General features: G+C 36.8%; 3 protein-coding genes across 8 annotated transcripts in view; 1 reads left to right on the forward strand and 2 right to left on the reverse strand.

Moving 5' to 3' along the window:
* The window catches only part of dnai3 (dynein axonemal intermediate chain 3), a 25,288-nt gene extending 24,252 nt beyond the window's left edge, over positions 1-1,036 (reverse strand). The window contains exon 1 of the mRNA XM_030131767.1: positions 807-1,036. Within this exon, the coding sequence (XP_029987627.1) occupies positions 807-822 (16 nt within the window). The 5' untranslated portion in view covers positions 823-1,036. The remainder of the gene's footprint in view (positions 1-806) is intronic.
* The window catches only part of LOC115417725 (G-protein-signaling modulator 2-like), a 49,525-nt gene that overhangs the window by 10,275 nt on the left and 20,007 nt on the right, over positions 1-19,243 (reverse strand). For 3 of the 4 annotated variants that reach the window (XR_003935194.1, XR_003935192.1, XR_003935193.1), the window contains exons 8-15: positions 18,809-18,917; positions 15,884-16,049; positions 15,578-15,666; positions 15,216-15,401; positions 13,416-13,578; positions 11,948-12,130; positions 11,741-11,856; positions 9,385-9,968 (exon numbers count right to left, since the gene is read on the reverse strand). Coding sequence is in view for 1 of the 4 variants with exons in the window: in XM_030131768.1 (XP_029987628.1) it covers positions 9,801-9,968; positions 11,741-11,856; positions 11,948-12,130; positions 13,416-13,578; positions 15,216-15,401; positions 15,578-15,666; positions 15,884-16,049; positions 18,809-18,917 (1,180 nt within the window). In the remaining 3 variants the exon portion in view is untranslated. Of the gene's footprint in view, positions 1-8,912; positions 9,969-11,740; positions 11,857-11,947; positions 12,131-13,415; positions 13,579-15,215; positions 15,402-15,577; positions 15,667-15,883; positions 16,050-18,808; positions 18,918-19,243 lie in introns of those variants that run through there. The other variant, XM_030131768.1, reaches the window with a different exon arrangement.
* Positions 945-9,496, forward strand: mcoln3b (mucolipin TRP cation channel 3b). 3 transcript variants are annotated; one of them, XM_030131771.1, is made up of 14 exons: positions 1,206-1,355; positions 3,442-3,662; positions 3,750-3,917; positions 4,255-4,408; positions 4,531-4,606; positions 4,701-4,797; positions 5,126-5,225; positions 5,369-5,481; positions 6,780-6,929; positions 7,021-7,122; positions 7,647-7,769; positions 7,902-8,108; positions 8,264-8,391; positions 8,553-9,496. In XM_030131771.1, the coding sequence occupies exons 1-14, from the start codon at positions 1,295-1,297 to the stop codon at positions 8,590-8,592; spliced, it is 1,740 nt and encodes a 579-aa protein (XP_029987631.1). In that variant the 5' UTR covers positions 1,206-1,294; the 3' UTR covers positions 8,593-9,496. The 3 variants fall into 3 exon arrangements, with proteins under 3 accessions (XP_029987630.1, XP_029987631.1, XP_029987629.1); XM_030131770.1 differs by lacking the exon at positions 1,206-1,355 and adding an exon at positions 945-1,198 and having other exon boundaries at positions 8,264-9,496; XM_030131769.1 differs by having other exon boundaries at positions 8,264-9,496.

Here is a 19,243-nt window from a genome sequence, read left to right on the forward strand (position 1 = left end):
AAATAGCAGATGATAAATAACTTGGTAAATTGCATCCATAAAACGTATGGTAAAAATCATTTAGACAGTTTTGGTGTTCTTTAATTTTGCATTAATGTGGATGCAGCACCTACCCTTTAAAAGCCAGGGGAAAATAGCTATATTAAAAAAATACAGAGGATATACAGCCTGACATACAGTAACAACAGTTGATTACTTAGCAGACGCATAGCAAGCTAATGATGACCATAACTTTTCGACATTATTATAAATGTTTGGAATGGCTACTAAGTATTCCTTATAAATTAGTTTGCTAAATTAACTGTACCAGCCTCAAAGCAATGACAGCCAGCTGGCAAACAGATGCCCAACTCAGGACATAAAATAAAAACTTTTTAAATCAATCAACAGGTGGAATAACATATTATCCAGATATAAATGAGTCTTTAAGGATTCCGGAACAGTGTGTGTATTAGAGCTTTTGGAGTTTCAGATTTGTCCCTTTTTTTTTCGTTGCTTTTTAGAAAACTACTGTTCGTTAACTCGAACGTATGCTCATAATGTATTAGAGCCACAAAACGTACATTCTGTTACAAGCACATAAGCAGCAGCCGCCCATCACACTATTAGCTATGAAGGAAACAACAAAAAAAGCTACAGTATAGTTAGCTAGCTTAGTTCATTTAATAAACTATAACAGATTAGCTTTAGTGTGAATAATCAGGTTTTACCAAAAGTGCAACTTCCTTTAACATACATTCTACTTGACGTGCTTATTTTGCACAGTGTAGTTTCTGTTTACAAAACAAAATATTATTTTTTTTTACCGGTATTATGAACCATATCCAGTAATCCACACTATTAGCGCCTGCGGTTGAATTGTTTGGTTGCCACTGGTTACAACAGTGGGACAAACTTTTGATTGACATGTTCCCGAACCAATAAGCAATCATCAGTAAAATGACGTAACGACGCTGGGAGCTCCCCGTGCCAAAAGTTAAGGAGCTCGCGGACAAGACAACATCATTAAGCTGAATTAGTTTAGTAAAAAAAAAAAAAAAAAGAAAGAAAAGAAAAGAAAGAAAGAAAAAACAAATGTAACGCAGAAATTTGAGTACATTAGCTTTTAATTAATACTAGGAGGTATTTTGACGTAGGACACTGTGACAGACGGCAGGTGGATCTAATCAGGAACTGATTGAACCAGCTGCGGAACATCGTATGTATCCTGTTTAGGAATTTTCTTTCATTTCATGTTCTGTCCACCATTTTGACTTGTTTACGATATATGAGTAATGTATAGTAATTAGTCACAATGGTTGAAAATGATCACCTTTCGGAATGTGAGATGCCGTCTATAATTCAACAATGTTCAGGTAGGTACACCTGTCTTCATTTCCTTATTCTTTCCAGTGTCGGTAAACCAAGCCTATCATTTGTCACTGTAGGAAAAGTCAAAAACAAGGCTACATCTAGTTAGCATTGGCAAACCACAGGTGCTTTTTCACATTTTCTTTTCTTTCTTTCTTTCTTTTTTTTTTTTTACCCTAGCTATTCCTGAAAGACAATAAATAAGGAACAAAATGTTTCATGCCAACTTTTACTCTTTTGGCTGATGTTTGTAAAAGTTATTCATGGCAAACATTGACTTGACCCAAAATAAATTAAGTTTATTGTAGAAATAAACCTGGTTTTGCTGAAATAGTCAAGTGTACTCAGTGGCCAACCATTTATCCTTATGGCACTGGTCTTTTCATGACTGCATGTTAAGGAAATGAGACTGTAAATGGTAGTAAAAATCATTCAAACAGGTATTTACATGGTCAGGTGAAAAACGAGATGACCAAATGAAATATCACATATATGTAGGCCTTGTCACGAAAATTTATAACATACTAGAATGATCAAATGTCATGTTATTTTATTCTATGACCATATTGAACAGCATAATATACTGTGGTGAAATATACCAATATCTCCTCAAAATGACTGTAATGGGAGTACCTTACTACTACATCACATGAAACAGTCATAGAAATGAAATGAAATGCCAGAGTTCTTGGTCATGCCTTGGCAATTATACAATATTTGAAAATGTATCTGCAAGCTGTCCAAAATGATAATGTTCAGAGTATATAGTATCAACTTCTTATTATACCACTGTCAGCTGTTCATGTCTACCTGAAAAAGTCTGAGAAGCCAAGTGAAACACCTCAGGGAGCACTTGTTATTGCTGCTGGAACCACCTTAGACGCTTTACAAGCATCTATTAAAGCTATAAAAAGTATAGCGTTACTACCCCAACGCTGTAGACCAAGGATGTCAAACTTGCAGCCCCGGGGCCAAAACTGGCTCACCAATGGGTCCAGTCCGGCCCGTGGGATGAATTAGTGAGACACAAAAATTACACTGAAGATATTAACAATCAAGGATGTCAAAATAATTTTAGATCAATTCCATCTAAAGTGGGTCAGACCAGTAAAATACTATCATAATGAACTATAAATAATGAAAACCACTAATTTTTCTCTTTGTTTTAGTGTAAAAAAAAAAAAGTAAAATTACACAAAAATGTTAACATTTACAAACTAGCCTTTTACAAAAAATGTGAAAAACCTGAACAAAGATGAACAACCTGAAATGTCTTAAGAGAATTAAGAGTAATTGTACCAATATTCTGTCAGTTATTAAATGTTTTGTGTATTTGTAGATCCACTGTGATCTGTATGTTGTAATGAACATGTGAAAATGAGAAGCTGAGGCCAAATAACAGCATAAATTGTTAAAATTGCACTTTTTTTCTTAATAAATTTCATTTTGGTCATGGTTGTTCATGTTTTTCCACATTTTTTTAAAGGATGTAAAAAAATTGATAATCTAATTTTACTTTTTTCACTCTAAAACATAGAAATTAGACATACAAATTTTGGAATTGATATTATTTTTGTATTATTGTGTTATTATTTTAATCATCCGGCCCACTGCAGGTCATATTGGGTTGTATGTGGCCCCTGAACTAACATGAGTTTGACACCCCTGCCGTAGACTGTTGGTGACCACTCGTTAAAACCTGGAAACAACGTAGAACAACTTAGGGTGCATTTTAATGCTTTGGCAATTATAGCATATTCATATCTTCTTTTTCTATATGAAGTGTCTGTCTGTCTGTCTGTCTATCTGTCTATCTGTCTGTCTGTCTGTCTGTCATTATGCATTGACAAATATTATTTGGCATTTTGCCAAGTTTTTTATTTTTAAGAACTAATATGTGGTCTTGCTGCTGTTTTAAAATCTACTAAAATAATTTGTTGATGAATTGGTTGGTTGTAAGGCCCCCAGGATTGAAATAAAGTACATAACCAAACATGATTTCTTCTTTCCTTTTCTTTTCTCATTAATCTTACAGTACTGTTCCATTTATGATTTCTCGCCCAATGTATCTCTTATTTCATTAATTTCTAGATATGGAAGAATCTACTGACCTGTATGCTGAGTATGAGACAAATGGCCACCCTCCCTGGGCAGACCACCACCAGTCTGGGGAGGATCTGGATAATGTGGACTGCCTCAGAAGAAAGATCAAATATTACTTCATGAACCCCTGTGAAAAGTTCCATGCTCGTGGTCGAAAACCATGGAAACTTTGTTTACAGATTATCAAAATTGCAATTATTACAATGCAGGTAGGGGTCTCATTCACAAACAGAACACATGTAAACCTGTTTGTTTTTTCCAAGCCTGATTTAGAATGATTTTTTCTCCCACTTTAGTTGGTGTCTTTTGGTCTCAGCAACCAGATGGTAGTCACATTCAGGGAAGAAAATCTGATGACATTCAAGCACCTTTTCCTGAAAGATTATGTGGATGGAAGTATGGATACCTATGCTGTTTACAGACAGACAGATGTTTATGATCACCTTGATTATATTATTCAACAGGTATGTTAATAATTACATTTAATTTTTGTCTCCCTTCCTTGTATAACTTCACTTCTTCATTTTAGTTAAATTTTTGGAAAGGATAGTTGTGTTGGATTTTATTTTGGTCATGTGGCACAACAGATTTTTTTTTTTTTTGCCTTTGTGTCACTGTAAATGATTATGGTAATATATTACTTTTAACAAGCTCTCGTGACAACCCATCTCTAGTCTAGAACGGACTTTGTCTCTCATTCACTCTGCGATTATGACTGCTTGAAAGTGCAGTTTGATGCACTGTGAAATTTTCAACAAACATGGCTGTGTTATGACTGACAATTTCCCTTTTGATATACAGTATGGACATCTGCACAACACCACTGTGGGAAATCATGAATATGAGAAAGATGGTGCTTCCTACACTCCACTGTCACTGTGTCAGTCATACTACAGGAATGGTACCATCTATCCTGGAAATGAGACCTTTGAAATTGATGCCCAGGTGGAAACTGGTATTTATTTATATTTATATTCTTCATTGGGATAATTTGCAATAATGTCGTATGTATGAAATGAAGCTGCAACAAGTTTATTTTGAAAAAAGTACTGTAAATTTTCTTTTTCATTACAACAGACTGTCTTGATGTGTATCCTATGTATCATCCATCACTGAGGGGAGTGCTTCCTGATTTTGAACTGCGTTTCAAAACGTTTGTGAATTTAGTCACTTGTAATTTTTCGGTTTCATGGCTGTTGTAAACTGTGGAAATACTGCTGCATACATGTTTCTGTTTTGTATTCCAGGATGATTTCTGTCAACGTCAGGTTTGTTCTTAAGGCCATAAATTTACAGACAGTTAGACATCGAGAGCTGCCAGATTGTTATGACTTCACTGTCATGGTATGTCACTTGACTTGTCCTCTCTGTTCACAACAAATAAAAGGGAAGTGTTTGTTTTACTAGCAGTGTCACATCTGATTACCTCAGGGTTGCTTTACCAGTCAGTGATATTTTTTTTTCTCAGCAGCACAAACATGAACAAACACAATGTATATGTATAGAAAAATGTGACTGAGAACAGAAATGCGAACACTGTTAAACATGTTTTGCATGGCTATTTTCATAGTTAAATGTAAGCCTTAGGGTCTGACATGTAAATGTTTAGCTTTCAGTTAAACAAGTAGTGTTTTGGAAATCACCTGCCTTGTCTTTTACATCTGGTTAACAGATCACTTTCAACAATCAAGCTCACAGTGGAAGGATAAAAATTGACCTGGAAAATGATGTAGACATCAATGAATGCAGAGACTGGAAAGTCACCGGTGCATGTAAGTTTGCTGAACATATTTAGCTCATGCAGAGAGATCACATCTGTTACTCTTACACTGTTCTGGATACAGGGATTCGTGAAGACTGCTGTTTAGGAACTCTGCGCTTTTAAGATAATAAGATTATGATTTTTTTCCCTCAGCTCCCAGGAACATTCACCTGACGCTGCTGTTTGACTCCCTGATCATTATTACATGCATCATCTCCTTCACTCTCTGTATGCGCTCTGTGCTCACCGGGATTCGCCTGCAGAATGTAAGCAAATGTTTTTGTTTTGTTCTAATAATGACTGATACAGATGTGGTTGACTTGAGTTAAAGGTTCAGTGTGTGATAAACAGTGACATCTAGTGGTGAAGTTACAGACTGCACTTCCCTCAGCTTTGCCTCTCTGATGGTTAATACTACAGTCCTCAGTGTAGGAAAAAGTGAAAACTAAGAACACATAAGATAATGAATTTCACAACAACAAATTTAAATGACTTAAATGTTTTCTTTATAGCTCAAATTTATACCTTAACCAAAACACTCCCAACCCAGTTCCATACCTAAAGAAACAAAGATAACAGGCCCGCAAAACTGAAACAAATGAGAAAAAAACCACCTATGCCAGCCCAACTTTGTCTTCCATTTCTTGAAGTTTATGCTTTTCTCTCTTTCTGTGTTCCTTTCTTCTTTCTCTGCTTCTGTTCATTCCTGATGTTTGGCTCTGGACTCCAACCTGCCCAGTGTTTACATGTGCCACTTAGTGTCTGTTGTTTCTTGTTCTTCTCTTTCTCTCTGTCCACTAACCCCAGCCAGTGGAGGCAGAAGTCCTCTTACCCAGAGCCCAGTTCAGTATCAGAGGGTTTTCCTCCTCACTGTCATCTTGACATTAGTCCTGGAGGATTTGTTGGGTTTCCTCTTCAGTTGATCTTTTTAAGGCTCTTATCTGAATTTGTGAAATGCCTTGAGATATGTTTTAAGGAGCACTGTATAAGTAAAAGTGAATTGAATCGTCCTTAAAATACCAAATTCATAACAGAAACAAAGCCACAAAATAAGAAAACTACTGTTCCACCACTAAGTTCTGTTGTATATGCTTTGTTTAAAGACAGGAGCAGTGGTTCAGAAGCAGGTGGATGTGACAGCTATTAAAAGAACTTACAAGCTCCTCATTAGAGTCAATATTTGACCTTTTACTTAAGAGGATATTATCTCTGGTCCACACTCAAACATAGTAGATGAAGGTAAAAGCCTAAAACTGGATGCTACCTGGAATACAAATAAAGAAATGGAGCAGAGAAAGTGTGTTTGGTGCTACCGTTTGGCATCAAAACAGTGATCCACTCCCTGTAGATATAAACTGCTCATTCTATAATAACAAAAAGGCAACAATTCATATTTTGAAGTGATGGTGCACTAAAAGCCTACTGAGTATTCTATTCCATGTCCGAAATAAGATCCTCCTAAAACACAGGACCTTTTCATTTATTCATTTACCTCTCTAAAACTGATACCGACAACTTCCTCTTTCAGATATCACTATGCAGTATTAATGTTTTTTCTTCACAGGAATACACACTGTACTGCAGGAAACACACTGGAAAGGACGTCCCATGGTCAGACAAGTTAGAGTTTGTGAATGGGTGGTACATCCTCATCATTGTCAGTGACACGCTGACCATCATTGGCTCCATTCTGAAGATAGACATCCAGACTAAGGTAACGGGTGTCTTATGACTGAGGTTAATATAGGTCTGTCTACAGTGTGCATGTTAGTGTTCAGTTTTAAATTATGCACTGTTTCCTCTAGGTCCTCACAAGCTATGACGTCTGCAGCATTTTTCTCGGAACGGGAACTATGTTTGTCTGGATTGGTGTCATCCGCTACATGGGCTACTTTAAGAAGTATAATGTAAGACAGATTATGCTCCATGAATTTTATCACATTGTCACATGTATTTCATTTAATAATCTTTGCTTTACTGCTGAGCAATAGTGGAATCTTCCACAATGCACTGGAAATTTTCATTTTCAGTACTTGAACTTAACTTCGACTCTCAAAGGGACACATTTTATAATTGAACCTTTATTTAACCAGGAAGTCCCTTGAAATAAAATCTTTTTCAAAGGAGACCTGAACAAGAGGCACATCAGTCCAATACAAATGAAAATAATACAGACAGATTATGAGCCTGAATCTATTCCCTACACTTATAGTCAATGAGGCAGTGGAAAAATGTACCTGGCACCATGTTCTTATTTAAAGTTTAATTTGGAAGGTTCTTACAGGGCTGTTCTGGTGATTATGCCTAACTACAAGGAAATATGAGCTGTTAAACCCTGTATTCTCTGAGAAACCATATCCCCTGTGTGATGTTGCCAAACTATCTTCAGTGTTTTTTCAGATTGATCATGTGTTGCTTTGACCTTTTTCAGATTCTCATCCTGACACTCAGGGCAGCGTTCCCAAATGTTATCCGGTTCATCTGCTGCGCTGGAATCATCTACCTGAGTTATTGCTTTTGTGGATGGATCGTTCTTGGTCCCTATCATGAAAAGGTAAATTTTTATTATTATTTTTTTTTACAGTAAATCATGCAAAAAAACACCTGCTGGATTTAATGTAACTGAAACGGTTTTTCTAGTTATCCTCTTTTGACTTGAATTTCTTTTGTTGGGGATTCGTTTCAGTTTCGGACATTGAACACAGTTTCGGAGTGTCTGTTCTCCCTGATCAACGGAGATGACATGTTTCCCACCTTTAAGAACATGAAACAGAAGAGCAGCCTGGTGTGGGTTTTCAGCAGAGTCTACCTCTACACCTTTGTCTCGCTCTTCATCTACATGATCCTCAGCCTTTTCATCACAATCATCACAGATACTTACGACACCATCAAGGTAATAATCACTCATTTAAGACATTTAAAAAAATATAATACTGCATTATCTTGTTTTTTTTTATCTAGCTGATAATGAATGATGTTTTGTGTTATAACTCAGAATTTTAATACAGTAATGTTTGTAACACTTTATTTGAAACTTGTGTTATTTAGCAACAGCAGCAGAGTGGAACCCCAACAACAGAGCTGCAAAGATTCCTGTCTGAGTGTAATGATCTGCCAAACTCTGGGGTGTACAGACTCAAGGAGGACAACTGCTTTTTAAACTGCTGCATTAACAGGTATTTCAGAGAAAATTGCTATTCCAAGTTTAATAATTGGCACCCTTGTGAAAAAGCAAACCAATTTAGGACTAATGAGAGCAAAAACATGGTCAGTGTCTCAAAGACTTACTACTTTGTAGTCACCAGATGTAACATCTAGTTATTTTTCTCCTTTTTAGGTTCAGGAAAGATCAAGAGATGCTGACTTCAGAGGCATAGAGGTCCTTTGTAATGGTATACCTGTAAACAATTTGCACTTTATATATTGTATTCAGTGGTGGGAGGAAGACTGAGGTGTTTGATTTATTTAATGTCTGATCAAATGTTAAAATTAGTCAGTGTTGAAAAGACCTTTTTGTCATTCTACAGAGCACTTTAATTAGTTTAGAACACTGAATTCTGGTCTCAACATGAAGCACTGACATAATACAACCTTACAATGGATTTCCTTAAAATGCTTTGCTGATGTAGAGATTGTGGAGTTTCCTGAACATGTAAAAGGATGTGGTATAAAGACTTAAAATAAATATACTGGAGTGTAAACAAAAGGAGGCTTTATTTCTCCAAAATCAGGAGAAGTAAAACAATATAAAAGCTAAATTAACATCTTTTTTTTGTTTTTTACACTAGTTAAAATGTGGTTAAAAAGAAGAAAAATCCCATTCATTTCAGAAGTTCAAGGCAAAATTACAAACACTATTAAAACATCGCTTCTAACCATTTTAAAATGTTTTTAGAGGCAGATAATGATTCCAACCGCCACAAAAGTTCAGTGTTAGTCAAAGGGACAATTTCCAGAGACGGGATTTATCATTTGACCCTGAATGGAAGGAGTAAAGACCTCTGAGATGAATTCCAACCAACATGTACCTCTTGTAAAGACTTTGTGGAATTTGCAACTTGCCTCTAGCAGAACATGCAACGTTCCACTTCACCTTCCTGTAGAACGTCTCAATGTAAGACCTTCATCACAGGAATCTGCAAAGTTCAGTTTGTTCTTGCTCCCGTTACCTTTGGTTTGGCTCAAGACACTGGAATAGAGTATCCTTACAGTTTGTGCAATAGACACACCTGAGGTTAGTATCTAGAGTAGGCAGTTGTTGCTAATTAGTGGAGGTCTCTTCTTGAAAAGTCAATGGAGAGGACCACGGTACGAAAGAGTGCGTCATCCTCCCCCAGAGAAGCTGTAAAACTAAAAACTAGTTCATGTTTTTAAAACTTGCATTTCCCATGATTTCCTGGCATCAGAGGCCAGTCTTTCACATGAGACTTGTAAAACTTGACTTGTATTCCTCTCAGCAGAGTCACTGGAGTATTTTCAGCTTAATCCAAAGGGTTGTATGGGTCCCAAAAAGAGTTCTGAAGATGAATGGAAACTTGGCTACTTCATCGTACATCCTTGGAAATGTAATGAATGGCTCAATGAGTCAGTCTGGTTTAGACTGAGTGGCGGTAGGAGGCAGCAGAACCCGTTGTTCTTCCATCCTGTTGGACTGGGAACGCATAATAAGACTGAAAAAATCCTCATCTGGCATGGTCGGTCCCTTTGTCGTCGAAACTGGAGCAGAACACCTCTGGTCATTCAGTCTGGATCCCTGGAGTGTAGACAATTACACAAGGTTATTAAATGATTATCTACAGTACAGTGGTTTATAGCTTTGTACTTTGTATGGATAAAAATACTGGGACATGTCACAGTTACAACATGGACACGTAATTCCCAATGAATGGAAACATTACCACCATAAAAATGTCATCTAATTATCAGGGCAAATGTTAAATTAGTATTTGTGTTGATATAATTTAAAGGCCGCTTTTTCTTCGTGACAGTTGAAACCTATATGTAGAACATTTATAAACAAGAAAAAATTAAGCAAAGAGTAAAATTAGGTAAAAACAGCAACCAATATGTCCCAGTAGTTCCATATAGTGTACATCTATGTGTGCACATTTTGGGATTGTTTTAATTAGTATAAAATACTCCCAAAAGTAGTATAATAATTACTCCACTTGGATTAATAGTCACCTTTAAAAACTGGATGAAAAATGATCAACCCAAACAATGTTAAACATCTAAACACATGGGTGTGCTTGGCTCAAGCTAAAGCCGATTGTTTTGTCATATATTGAATTTGTACAGTCAGAGGGCAGCTGTGGCACCAGGCTCTGTAAAAGAGATTATCACTGCATGCGTCGATGTGACACCACAGCAAATCATGGACTATTACGCTGAGTCAGACGCTGATCACTGCTGACTAATTCTGCACAGGTCTTGCTGTGCAGAATTACTACTGTGGCTTACACATGCAGTGTTCTTTTGAAAACTAACGCGTGAGTCAAGAGTTGAATGAAACTGAGTGGGAAAGACTACCGACGGTGAGGAAATCAATCTTACAACAGTTTATCTGCACAATATACTAGCAAAATACACTAGCAACTGAAATGGACAGTTAAGACCTGCAGTGTGAACATAAGACGCTTAAAAACAAGCCCAAATACTAGTCTCTGATTTGTAACACTGCTAGATCTCCTATAGAATTAAGTGTTCTTATTTAAAATCCATTTTAGGTGGTGACAAACTGATCTACTCAACGGCTTAAACTGGTTCTTTAAAGGAGTGATATTTTGCTTTTTTAAATGAAATTATGCATTTTTTAAACATTTCCCTGTGGTCTACATAAAGTGTAAATGCTATGCTTAGATCTGAATTCTTCATTAATTAAACTCCATGGGTCCATCTTCAACCCTATTTCTGAGTAATGACGTGAAAAAGGTCGTCCCTTTAAATGCACATGACCCCACCCCCCTCCAGGTTGTTGACTGTGCTGCTCTATCCCATTCAGCCACTTGTGTTCGTTAATACAACCAACAACTGAACATTTAAGGTAATCGATGTGAAGTTTGAACATATTTTCAGTTTTTACTACAATCGCTGCTGCTGATAAACAATTATGTCATACTTGAAGAAATGTTCATCGGAAGTCTTGACCTAATACGTGCAAATCTCGTGATGTAACTAATTATAAAATTTAACAAATTAAGAAGAAATTGCAATGGGTTGTAGAAATCCACTCGATTTTTTTTCCAAAATGAATATAAGGATAGCTCTGCAGCACCTGGAGGGTTCAAATTCAAACTTTATGAACTATTAGGGTCCAAATACACAAATAAATGTACCAAAGACTAATAAAAGTGGATTTAGCAAAATATGACCCCTGTAAAAGGAAATTTCCAACTAGTGACAAACAAGGTAAATTTAAGAGGATTTGGTGAGATTAATTGTAATAAGCTCAGATCCAAAATGTCTTTGACACCAAGTAAATATTTCAGTTTTTCTTCAATATCTGAACTCAGGATTTGTTCTCACCTGGCACTTGACTAGCATGTCAAAGAAGACCTCATCCCCCTCAGGCTGCTCAGCACTGGCCTCGATATGATCGTAAAGGGAGGGTGTGTGAGGTGGACTTGTACTGGAGTTGGGGGCTGGATGGAGAAAAACAAGCGTCAGTCAAACAGAACAGTTACAGTGTGAAAGATGACAAAACTAGTGCAGTTGTATAGTGTATGTCATTACCTTGAGTGGGGGCTGGATCTGTTGAGGTGGCCGGTGTAGGAAGCGGGTTGGATGTGCTGAGTCGCAAGCCAGGAAAATGGCTTAGGCTGACTCGCTGGTCGTCTAGACGACGGGCTTGGGAGCTGGCCAGCAGCTCCAGGAAATGACCGGGATCCTGCAATAGTGGTTCGGACTCCGAAATAGCTAAAGAGAGTTATTTATAGTTATTAAGTTATTTTTGTACTACAGACTACAGTGGTAGACAAAAGTTTTTGGACACCCCATTGATTTGTGATACATTGTGTTAAGAATCTTAAGTCATTGAACTCTGCCCAGTATTGTTCCATTCTCCAAACCCACATGCTCCCCTCTGCACATACTCTGTTCTGTGGTTAAAACTGGATGTTTCAAGAATTTAGTTTTGTTATTTTTGTCTTATTAACAAACAAAAAAGTGAAAAAGTAAACAGAGCTTAGTAATACCCCGCCCGGTTGCATAACACTTTACCCCTCCTGCTCACCGATACCCCACCTACCAGGGGAGTAATTTTGAATCTTAACTTTCAATCTTTTCAGAAACTTTTCAAAAATTTGTAACCAAAAAAAAAAAAAAATGGGAGAGACACATGTAAAGAACATGCGTGTGACATTTGAAAAGAATGGGGTGAATAGTGCCAGACAAATGCGTTGGACAAAACTCTGGGATAGATGGAATTCCTGGTATATCTGTATACCCCCACCATCCCAGAGTGTTGTTTGTGTCTTTCTGATGCAGCCACACTTTTTGAAACACAAAAAAGATTTCTGCAAATATTTAAGATTGTGTAAAATTTTGAGGGTGTCCAAAAACATTTTCCCACTACTATATAAGCACTAACATGTAAGTGAATAATAAAGACATTATTCTCCATGTGATTCAAGGCAAAAAAACATCAAAAGTAGGTGAAAGAAGGGATGAAACAATAACTTTTGGTTGTTTACAAAAGTTTTTCTGAATGAGAAATTATTGAATAAATGAAACGAGAAGATCCATCCGAAATCTGAGTTTAAAACATTTACTACTGAATTGTAGATGGCTTTAAATTATTGCTTCAGTCTTTCTAAATCATAAATCTAATAAATAGAAAATCTCATGGGAAAAAAAAGATGGACTGAAGCCACTGGTTTGAGTGTAGGACATAGATTTCGTGGCCAACCTCATGAAAAAGATGTGATAAACTCAGATTTTGGGAAACACGATAAGTCATCTCAGACAGCGATAAACAGAGGATAAATCACACAACATAAAATACACAAACTTGTGGACATCCTCTGCATTCACACCATAAAACCTGATGGGAGTAATCCATCTACCCTGGAAGCTGCTGCATATTATATTCTCAGTTACTGTCCTGACATTTATAAAAGGAAAACGAGGCTAAACATTGACACAAGTTTTGAACCTTATATATGGTGTGAATGCAGACTAATACACAAAGGGACCAACTCACATTTCCTTTCAGCTACAGGTGGGGTGGAGGAGGGAGAGGAATGGTCAGGAAGATGGCTCTGGCCATCCAGTAGGGAGCACCTTTGATCATCCATTCGGTTGCCTTGGAAACGAGAGAGGAGGTCGAAAAAGCCATCCTCTCCTATGGTGTCCCGCGTCCCTGGCTAAAATATTGGAACAGTTTAAGCACAATAAAAACAGGAAATGACAAAAAACAGTCAATGATCCTAAGGGCAGCTTTACCAATGTGTTATTAATTGTTTTACATAAGTTTAGAAACTAATTTTACATTTATTTTAAAGTCTGCGATTTTTATGTTGATACTCTTACATCTTACTCCTACATTTATGGTTTGATTGATTGATGTATTTATTTGGAATATGAATGTCAAAACAGAAGAAGAAAAATAAATAAAACAATTAAACATAACACATAATACATACTTGAAAAGGAGTGAGAAGAAGCATAACTCAAAGTCCCATCCCTTCTCCTTATATAATTAATAAGAGTAATAATCCTACTAGTCTAAGGATATCTATACTATATACTACAATATGCCTTATCCTGGTGATTTCCAAATGATTTTTTCTCTACATTTAACCTTCTCTAAGTGATTCATAACATTTTCGTATGACATAATTCCCTGCATTTGCATCGTTCAGTGACATTCAGGTATTTTCCTGTAACTTACTGACAATGTAGACGTTAATAAAAGCTCAGTGTAAATTCAAAGAACTGAGGAAAATGTTACTTTTTCAGTAAAATATACTGCATCTTAAATGGGATAAAAAAAAAAAAGCAAGTGTGTACAACTATTTCTATACATTAATTTTTCTCTACACATAACCTTTCATGAGTGATTTATTACCATTTATTATACTATTACCCTCTGCATTTTGCATTGTCTAGTGAAAGTCAGGGATTTTTCTATATTCAATTAAATCTGACTGTATTCATAGTTTTATAATTAACTGAACAAAAACTAGTGTCTCCAACCACTGACATTTGTCAAACTACGTAGGTTTTACTGGTGAGTCAGTGTTGTAGAAGATGACAGCATTTGCTTGTTCACTACGGAGCCTCTGAACGCCCAAAAAAAGGCACATTTGATGGTGTTGAAATACAGAGAAACTGCATCTGACCTGAATTATTTAAATGTATTGATAGGATGAATGGTTCACAAGTTGTTAAAGCTTTTAAATCTTTGAGGGTTAATGAAAACTCTTAAATCTTGTTTTATGAAAATAACATTGGAGATATTTTTTGACTAATTCACTTCAGTCCCATCTCTACAGGGTGTCCCAAAAAATTTGACATCATTTCATGACCTAATAATTACTTTAAAATCTGTTTGCTCTTTTTGCTCATAGAAGTGTAATCATTTTTATTGTTCTGCTTTCAGGAATAAACATGCTGTTTACTGCGACAGAAAAGGTGTTCTGTGCATTGAAGTACGGCCAAACTCAGTCAAATGTGAATGCGCAACGTGAATTTGTTAGAAAATTTCATAAACACTGAGGCTCTGGAGACTGTTACACACAACATGCTGCAGCATGTGTGGCACGAACTCCACTACCGACTTGATGTGTGCCGTGTCATAAGCTTGAACATTTGTAATCACTGTGGAACATTACAAAATTACCACCCCCTAGAATTTTTTATTTTTTTAAATTTGTAGAATAGAACATTTTATGTCCAAAATAAACCCTATTAAGTATCATTTCTCGTGACTTTGTAGTCACTCTGATATGGATATCTCAAATGATGTCAATTTTTTGGGTCACCCTGTATTTTGACAAACCTTTGGTGACCCTGGTGCATCAGCTTCATTTGGGGAGGGCTCGGTGCTGCTGTCGTTGTGACCTTTAAGAAGTGATTTGTTGTTTTTCCGCTTTTTGCTTTTCAACCGATGGAAGAGGAAGAGCTTAGTGGAGGCCTTTATTGTGTTCGTTTTTGAAGACCTGGCAAATACATCCTCCTCCCAGTCCTATAAAATACAAAAACATGTAAGTGAGACTGATATACCACTTTCATTTCTGTTCTTCAGTTTCTGCTTACTTGGGCCAACATCCTCCAGTCGCTAAATTTCACACCCATATCAAAAAGAACAAGTTGCAATGCACCAAAAATGACCGTGAACATTTTAAGTGCTCTTATACATACCGGATGTCCTGATGAGTCTCCAGCTGGACTTTTATCAGTACTTTGATTCATCTCCAAATTCTCTGTACTTCTCATTTGAGAATTCACACCTTAAACAAAGAAAATTCAACAGCATGGGTGAATATAAATATATGACTAAGACAATAATTATGTGAGAAAACACCACAAAACAGAACATTTAACAGTGACAATGTATTCATCAGGCACAGAGGAATGCATGCAAAAGTAGAACTGCAATAATTTAAATACAAACTTGAATAAGTGTCTGACTGGGTTTGTCCAAATCTGAAGTGCACAGTCATTTACCTGGGAGGTCTGGGTAATTCTGGTAAAGTGCCGGCAGAGCTGAGCTGTTCATGTTGGTGTTACGGTAGATGTTTGAGTGGAGGTTGGAGCTGGCTTTGAGGCCTACGACCAACCGCAGGTCGGACAAGTTCATCCTGGCTGTCACCTCACTGCTTTTGTCTCCAGTCTGCAACGTAAATGACAATGACATCAATAAAACTCAACAGATGGTCATGTTACTTAGAAGATACACAACCTCGCCCCACAAAGTCTACATGGATTTAAAGGAGTGATATTTTTGCTTTTTTAAATGGAATTATGCATTTTTAAACATTTCCCTGTGGTCTACATAAACTGTAAATGCTATGCTTTGAATCTGAATTCTTTATTAATTCAATTCCACAGGTCCATCTTCAACCCTATTTCTGGGTAATGACACCAGAAAGGTCATTTTAAGCGCTGGACCGTTAAAGCCAAATGACCCACTTCACACTCCACCCCATACCAGGATGTTTACTGTACACTCTGTCCCGTTCAACCGCTTGTCTTTGTTAATAAAACCAACAACTGAACATTTTAGCTAATCGGCTCAAAGTTTGGAAATAGTTTCAGTTTTTACTATAAACCGCTGCTGCTGATAAACAATTATGTCGTACTCGTATGTCGGAAGTCTTGACCTTATACGTGCAAATGTCATGAAGTAACTATGTATAATACGTAACAATTTAAGCAGGAATTGAAACAGGTTGTAGAAATCCACTCAATTTTTGCCGGAATGAATATAAAGATAGCTTTGCAGCACCTGGAGGGTTCAAATTCAAACTTTATGAACTACTAGGGTCCTTAAATACACAAATAAATGTACCAAAGACTAATAAAAGTGGGTTTAGCAAAATATGACCTCTTTAAGTAAGATAAACGCTAGCATCCTTCCATTAGATAACTACTGCAGTGATTCATGTTTCAGCTGGAAACAAGTTCTTTAACCCTAACTGGTGCAGGGAGGAGCTTCTCATTTCTTAAACAACCATCAGTTTGCAGATAAGCATAAAGACTGGACAATGCCAGGATTCATCCAGTTCATCCGGCCTGTGACAGACTGGTTCAGGGGCATGAGACTTCATTTTTGCACATGGATTGGCCACCACAGAGTCCAAACCTGAACCCTACAGAGAACCTCTGGGATATAATGGACAAGATTTTACACAGTGGCTCAACTCTCCCATGGTCGATACAATATCATGGCCAAAAATAACTCCAACTCTGGATGTTATGGCGTTTATTAGATTAGATTAGATTAGACTTTATTGATCCCACAACGGGGAAATTCACCGGTCATGGCAGCAATAGATTAAAGTGCGAGAAAAAAATGTGCACAAAAATAGTGCAAGAAAAACAATACATAAAAAAATAATAATAGTAAGTAATACAACTCAATAGGCTATATCCATATTTACATAAGAGTAAAACTACAGTGTATCAGACAGATCATGGCATTGCATAAGCATTGTGTAGCATAAACGACACCACAGATGATGTGCAATGTACTAAAAGCAGTGAAATATTGTGCGCAAGTAGTTTTTTAGTGGGGCTGTGTGCATATAATTACACATTAATTTTAAAAAGGTAGAGTAAAAGTTCAGATTTTTCTGGTGATTTATGTGGTCACTGTCATCTTATCTCTTACATCAGGTGTGTCAAACATGCGGCCCGTGGACCAAAACTGGCCCAACAAAGGGTCCAGTTTGGCCCATAGGATGAATTGTAATGCACATACAGGGGTTGGACAAAATAATGGAAACACCTTCACCTCAAGATGATAATGCCCCAATCCATACAGCTAGAATTGTTAAAGAATGGCATGAGGAACATTCTAATGAAGTTGAGTATCTCGTATAGCCGGCACAGTCCCCAGACCTCAACATTATTGAGCATTTATGGTCAGTTTTAGAGATTCAAGTAAGATGTCGATTTCCACCGCCATCGTCTCTAAAAGAGTTGGAGGGTATTCTAATTGAAGAATGGCTTAAAATTCCTTTGGAAACAATTCACAAGTTGTATGAATCAATACCTCGGAGAATTGAGGCTGTAATTGCCGCAAAAGGCGGACCTACACCATATTAAATTATATTTTGTTGATTTTTTAAGGTGTTTCCATTATTTTGTCCAACCCCTGTATGTGAATGAGAAGCGGAGGCAAAATATTACTGAAACTGCACTTTGACTTTTTTGCACTAAAATAAAGAGAAAATTTGGAGCTATTATTACTATAGGTCATTTTGTTATTATTTTATTGGTCCAGCCCATCTGAGATCATATTGGGCTACATGTGGCCCCTGAACTAAATTGAGTTTGACACCCATGGTGTACAGGCAAATGAACCCTTACTGTAAAAAATAATTTCTTGCGGTACAGCTGAAGCAGAGAATACATGGGTTGTTTCTGTATCGGCCCAGCACATATGAAGACAAGATAATATACAGACGTGGAAAAAATTATTAGACCATCAAAAGCCATCAAAAACAATGGTTATGGCAATGGCAATCAAGTATTAACTCCTGTGTGTATCATGTGACTAAAACAGACAGAAAAGAAAACATGGAATGCCTAAAAGCACTGTTTTTGTCAAGTGATTTTGGTTATTATCAAAAAAACATGGAAAATTGTTCGATATCAGTTATGAAATTAAAATCTTATGAACTATTTTTGTTGTTATCATTATATTTGTCCAAACAAATGTACTTTTAATTGTACCAAGCATTAAAATGAATAAGAAACTGAAGAAAACGAGGGTGGTCTAATAATATTTTTCCACAACTGTATACATTGAATTTCCAGGTGAGAATTTCCTGCAGTTCTTCATATGGCCAGTAGATGGGAGTGCTGCCTAACAGTGGTTACTGATTGGACTATGAAGGAGGAGGTAAACAGTAAACAGTCACTCACCTCTTTGGCAATTTCCAGATGCTTCTCAGCAAAATACATGGCTTGCTCATGATTCCCCAGGGCAGTGTGGGCATTTCCTAGACTCCAATATGCTCTTCCTTCACCGACTCTGCAAGCAGCCACACACAGAGAAACAGGCTGAGCAACTTCAGCTGAGATTATGCAAAGGGGGGGTAGGGCAGTCAAAAGATGATACGCTATGCACATACAAAACACAGACGTTCCCATGAGATTATGCTAATTTGTCAACAGGCAGGTACTGTAAAGTTCAAATGCTAATCATAGTTTGTAAAGCATTCTTCTTTCTGCAAACATGTTACATTATGCTCGTTCTATGCAAGAAAAAAAATGTTTTAATGCATAAAAAAGGACATTTAAGAGTATACCAAGCATGCAACTGATCATATTAATTTTCAAATAAATACTCCTCCAAAT

The sequence above is a fragment of the Sphaeramia orbicularis genome, chromosome 4 (assembly GCF_902148855.1).
Source record: "Sphaeramia orbicularis chromosome 4, fSphaOr1.1, whole genome shotgun sequence".
NCBI lineage: Eukaryota > Metazoa > Chordata > Actinopteri > Kurtiformes > Apogonidae > Sphaeramia > Sphaeramia orbicularis.

Excerpts from the sequence above, each read along its gene's own strand:
- mcoln3b (XM_030131769.1), top strand. The coding sequence starts at position 1,295 with ATGGTTGAAAATGATCACCTTTCGGAATGTGAGATGCCGTCTATAATT. Across the intron at positions 5,482-6,779 it reads CCGGGATTCGCCTGCAGAAT|GAATACACACTGTACTGCAG; the intron begins GTAAGCAAATGT and ends TTTTCTTCACAG. Across the intron at positions 7,770-7,901 it reads TTGGTCCCTATCATGAAAAG|TTTCGGACATTGAACACAGT; the intron begins GTAAATTTTTAT and ends GATTCGTTTCAG.